Source organism: Pteropus alecto, unplaced genomic scaffold (genome assembly GCF_000325575.1).
Source record: "Pteropus alecto unplaced genomic scaffold, ASM32557v1 scaffold78, whole genome shotgun sequence".
Taxonomy (NCBI): domain Eukaryota; kingdom Metazoa; phylum Chordata; class Mammalia; order Chiroptera; family Pteropodidae; genus Pteropus; species Pteropus alecto.
This window is the reverse complement of record NW_006443124.1, coordinates 14,193,127-14,199,126: the sequence shown is the minus strand read 5'-3', so window position 1 is coordinate 14,199,126 and position 6,000 is coordinate 14,193,127. Positions and strand designations below refer to the sequence as shown.

Sequence of the window (6,000 nt, the reverse complement as noted above, 5' to 3'; positions counted from 1 at the left end):
AAAGAAATTAAAATAAAATTCCAGGAAGCTCAGAGAATCCCCAAAACCAGGGATCCAAAGAGGCTCACACCAAGACACATCATAATCAAAATGCCAAAGGTTAAATACAAAGAAAGAATCTTAAAAGCAGCAAGAGAAAAGCAGATAGTTACCTACAAGGGAACATCCATAAGACTGGCAGCTGATTTCTCAAAAGAAACTATGCAGGACAGAAGGGCTTGGCAAAAAATATTCAACAGGATGAAGACCCAGGATATACAATCAAGAATAATTTATCCAGCAACGCTATCATTTAGAGTTGAAGGACAGATAAAGAGCTTCCCAGACAAAAATAAGCTAAAGGAATTTATCACCATCAAGCCGGTATTACAGGAAATGTTGGAGGGACTTCTTTAAGAAGAAAAAACATGTATCAAAAACAGGAATAAAGAATGGTAACAACAACTACCTTCTTATCAATAAGTACCTTAAATGGAAAAGAATTAAGTGCTCTAACCAAAAGATAGAGTGGCTGAAAGAATAAGAAGACAAGACCTCTACACATGAAAAGGAAGGAGATGGAAAAATATATTGCTTTAATGGACCTAGAAGGTATTTAAGTCAGACAGAGAAAGATAAACACTGTATGATTTCACTTATATGTAGAATCTACGGAATAAAAAGAACAAACTAATCAAAAACAGACTCACAAATATAGTAGACAATTTGGTGATGGACAGAGGGGAGGGGGGTTGGGGGGGCTGGGAGAATGGGGTGAAGGGCTAAGGAAGTACAAATTAGTGGCTGATGGATGGCGGAGCATGGCATAGGGAATGCAGTTAGCATTAATACGTTGGCCAGGTGGAGGGTCAGAGGAGGGAGGGAGCAACTGGGGGGATCGTTTTATGAACTATACAGATGTCTAACCAATGTATTGTATACTTTAAAATAAAAAAATTAAAAAAATAATTTTGGTTAAATTTAAAATTATTGTTAATATAATTTATAGGTAAATGTCTGCATTTTCTCAGATATTTTTATACTTTGGATTTTAATAAATAACTAAGCTTAAAATATTGCATATTATAATTTGGTCCTTTTTTTAAATGACTAGTCTGCAGTTTTCACCATGGAAGTGCTCTTATGTGCATGGATGTTGTAGCAATGTCAGATTTCTGTAAAAGTGTCTTAATGCTTCTTTTCAATTTCTGTGCTTATTGTGTTGCAGACCAGCAACAAGCAGTCTGCTGATTGTTACTCATCTGTAGATCATACATAAAGTAACATCGATTGAGGTTGTTTATAGTCTTTTAAAAAAAATGACAAACCATTGTTTTCTGAACATGGTTGTGCACACATCTTTGTGCTAATGTGTGAATGTTTCTGTAGAATGAATTCCTAGGAGTATATTACTGGACAAAGAGTCTTGTATATTTATGATTTTAGAGGTTATTGCCAATTTGTCCTTTAAACATATTGCATCCATTTTATCTCAGTGATATGAGAGTACCTGTTTCCTCACAGTGTTCTATAAAACATCTTCATTTTTACTACTAGCATAGGTAAAATAAAAGTATATCTATACAATTGTTTTGATTTGCATTTCCTAAAGTTTAGCATCTTTCTATGTATGAGCCCCTTGCATATGTTTTTCTATGAATTATCTTATTATGTTCTTTCCTATGGAAAGAGGCTAAATATTGGTCTTTTTATTGATTTGTAAGAGCTCTTTCTCTATAGTCATGCACCAATAATGACAGAATACATTCTGCAAAATGCATTGTTAGCTGATTTCATTGTTATGTTAACATCGTAGAGTGTACTTAGACAAACCTAGATGGTATAGTCTACTACATACCTAGGCTGTATGGTTTAGCTTATTGCTCCTGGGCTGCAAACCTGTATAGCACGTTACTGTATAAAACAACACAAGATTAATCAAGCATAAGAGAAAGTAATGCAAATGAGATATGGTAAACATAAGATATGTGAGGCTGGGTTAACATAGCATATGGCAAACTTTTTTTAATAAATTGAATGAGTACACTCTTAAATAATGATAAAAAGTATAGTAAATACATAAACCAGTAACATAGTCATTTATTATTGGTATCAAGTATTGTGTACTATACACATTTTTATGTACTAGGATTTTATATGACTGACGGTACAGTAGATTTGTTTACACCATTATCACTAATATGTTATATATTGTGTATGACATGATGGCTACGATGTCACTCAGCAATAGGAATTTTACAATTTTATTATAATTTTATAGTACCACTGTCATATGTGATCTGCTGTTGACCAAATGTCTTTATGCAGTGCATGACTGTATAAGGAAAATTAGCCCTTTATCTGACAAATATCTTGCATAATTTTCCCCAGTTCTGTTGCTTTTTTAAGTACCGATTTAAAATAAATGAATATGCACTGAGTTAAAACATTATTGATTTTTAAATCTTGAATTAAACTTTTTTCCCTGAACTTGGATACATGCTTACTGCTATTTTGCAGATGGACCAATTTTTACATGAGCATGTATCTGACAGATAATAATGAGAATACATTATGAATTTTTATTTTTATATTTTTGGTTTCAGAGCTACACTTTTTTCTTTCTTTCTTTCTTTTTTTTTTTTTTTGCTGCTGTAAAGGATATTTTACTGATTTTTTTCTGTGACTATTTACAACCACTGATTGTTCGGAGGCTCAGTGGTCTCTTAACTGTAGGTGAGATTGAGAGTACTACTTTTAATGGTAGCCATCCTAATCATATTTCTTGTTTTGCAACAGGAGCCAAAGGAGGAGAATGAATTGCAGAAAACGAAGACAGAACAGTCAAATAGAGCCAAGTGTTTGGCTAAACGAAAAATTGCACGTATGTTTTCATTTTTGTGTTGAGAATGGTTTAGAAATTGCAGCAGTCATAGAATTGACACTAGTTTCTCTATTAGGAAGAGATTTCTCTGAATAAAGATGTATGTGCTTCCTGTTTATTTTGGATCCCATTTAAATTTTTAGGAGTTAAAATTACTTATAGCTTATACAGTTGACTTGTAAGAGGCAGAGTGTTAAAATTTAAAATGTGACCTTCAGAGTTAGGCATACTTGGATTTGAATCCTTGCTTTTCAGTCTTTACTATGTAGACCTTAGGTCACTGCTTTCAGCCTACCTCTATTTCCTTATCAGTAAAATGCAGATAATTCAACTCACTTAGAATGTCACTTAATAAAATTGTAAGGGAAAAACTCTTCTGTGTTTCCTCTACTCCCAGTCATCAAATGTGTAGGGTTTTCCCCCCAACACTAAGAAATTCTGCAACTCTGGCAGACAAAGACTGGGTGTCCTACAGTTTAACACAATTCTGACCCTAGAATTGAGTTAGAGATAGTGTCAGATATAGTGTCAGCTCTCCTAGGTGAAGGACTCAGTCTCACAGGGCTACCTCTGCTTCACACACCAATTGCAAGTCCAGGTTGTTACTTGTGCTTCTGACCGACTAGCTGTAAATTTGAGATTCTTGTGACTCCCTCTTCAGGTTTGATTAATTTACTAGAATGGCTCATAGAACTCAAGGAAACAATTTACTTACTAGATGACTGTTTGTTTGTTTTTGTTTTTAAATAAAGGATGTGACTCAGAAACAGCCACATGGAAAAGATGCATAGGGCAAGATTGAGGGAAAGGGTGCGGAGCTTTCATGCCCTCTCCAGGTGTGCCACCCTCTCAGTATCTCCACGTGTTCACCAACCTGGAAGCTCTTCAAACCCTGTAGTTCAAGGATTTTTATGGAGGCTTCATTATGCAGGCATGGTTGAGTAAATACTTGGTAATTGGTGGTTAATCCAACTTCCCCTCTCACCTCCCTGGAGGGTGGGAGTGGTGTTAAAAATTCCAAACTTCTAATCGAGGCAGTTGGTTCCCCTGGCAACCAGCTTCCATTTTGGGGGGCTTTCCAAAAGTAAGCTTATTAACATAAATTCAGGAGTGATGCGGAGGAATTTGTTATGGATAACAAAAGACACCTTTATTGCTCTTTTTACTAAGGAAATTTCCAGGTTTTTAGGAGCTCAGTGCCAAGAGACAAAGACCAAATATATATTTATCAGTATAAATTACAGTATCACAAAAATCCTTTGTTGGAGGTTTTGCTTTCTCTTTGTTACTCAGTTGAAAGACATTTATTTATTTAAAGTTGTTTTATACTAGTTTATTTATGGGGGTTCCATTTTCATCTCTCAATAGAGTTTATGTATTTCTCACATGCTTTTTCATTCATTAGTTTATCTAGTTCTGAGAGATTACTCAGTATCATTTTGATCAGTCATGTATCTTCATAACAAGAATTGTTGACAAGTCTTGGATTTTATGCAAGAGCTTAATTAATTTCACTTAACTTCTGATAGAGGAGAATAAGAGTTCACTAACAGGTTTCACATTTTCCAAAGCACCAAACGTATCTTATTTGTTCAATTTTGTTCCAGCTTCAGGGAAACAGTAAACCACATCTCCCAAAGCTTTCTGTGCAAAACTGCTGTTCCCTGTTCTTCCAGTCACATTTTTTGTTGTTGCCCATTAATGTTTATCTGTGAATTTACACACCAAGAGCAGAGGGGGGCCGGTGCCCAGTTTCTGGACAGCGCCCACCCTTAGCCCCCAGGGTTACATACAGTCAAGGCAGATGGACACAGAAGCCTGTGGTATTCTGCAGGCATAGGCTTGCTCCACACTGCTTGCAATGTCATGTAGGCAGGAGTGTGAAGGGTGGAGGGGGTGGTTTGAGGCACAGCTCCTGGTACCTGAGCGAGGTGGCTGGATGGGGCATAGGGGCTAATTATTATATTTTTGCATTTTAATATGTGAATGTTCAGATATTTCAGTGAACTTTACAAAAAGTATGTATGATGATAACTAGTCGAAATTATTACAACAGTTGTTTGAAGATAAACGGCTTTTTTCACTGTTAATTTGAATTTCGGTGATTTAAAGAATAATTCTCAGCCTCGTAAAATTAATCATAAACAGCTCTTTGTTGTTAAATCACTGAATTATATCTAGAGGTGGCGGTCACTATGGTTAGATCTGTTGAATGTACTCAAGTTACTTTCAGACTTGAGAATTATTGGTAATTGTTACTTTTTGAGATGTGATCTTTATCAATTCATAATTAAGTTTTTGCCACCATTGGTTAAACTGTCAATAGTTGTCTGGTTGGTAAATCCAGATCTTTATAGTAAATTGGGTTTTACTTGTTTGTTTAGTTGTGTCATGCTTTTTTATCCAATCTGACAGTCCTTTTTATCTTTTTATCTAGTCTGACAACTTCTATCTTCTGCATTTATATTTGATGTAATTACTGATGTGATTGTATTAAAAGTTACCATTTTAAAAGCTGTTGATTTGTTCTAACTTTCTTTTTCTGTTCGATTTTTTATTTGTTGAGTACTATTTTGATTGCATTTCACTTCTATTTATATGTCTTTTAAAAAATGTTTAGTGGTTGCCCTAAACTTTACAATACACATACTTAATCACAGTCACCTTCAAATACTGTTAATTGCTTCATGTATAGTGTAAAGACTAACAGTATACTCCCAGTTCCTTTCTGCCCTCCTTTGTGTTATTTTTGCCACATATGTTACTTTTACGTATGTTGTAAACACAGTACATAGATACTCTTTTGCTTTAGATAATTGTCTTCTAGAGCATCAATTCTCACTCAACCTTTTTGGCACCAGGGACCGGTGCTCCTATGAGAATCTAATGCCTGATAATCTGAGGTGAAGTTGAGGTGGTGTTGCTAGTCCTGCAAATACTGATGAAGCTTTGCTTGTTCAGGCTGTGTGGCCCAGTTCCTAACAGGTCACGGACCCATACTGGTCTGCAGCCTGGGCACTGGGGACCCCTGTTTAGAGCAATGGAGATAAAAGATAAAGAACTGCATACTTTGTGCCATCTCAATGGCTGTTTCTTTGCATAGGTCCTAGTTTCTGTCCAGTGTCGTATTTTTTTCT

At 35.5% G+C, this 6,000-nt stretch overlaps 1 protein-coding gene across 9 annotated transcripts in view; it reads left to right on the top strand.

Moving 5' to 3' along the window:
- The window catches only part of UIMC1 (ubiquitin interaction motif containing 1), a 109,441-nt gene that overhangs the window by 53,274 nt on the left and 50,167 nt on the right, over nt 1-6,000 (top strand). For 7 of the 9 annotated variants that reach the window (XM_015598042.2, XM_025040674.1, XM_015598041.2 and 4 more), the window contains one exon: nt 2,779-2,863. In XM_015598042.2, the coding sequence (XP_015453528.1) occupies nt 2,779-2,863 (85 nt within the window). Of the gene's footprint in view, nt 1-2,778; nt 2,864-3,615; nt 3,795-6,000 lie in introns of those variants that run through there. The other 2 variants (XM_015598043.2, XM_015598044.1) reach the window with 2 other exon arrangements.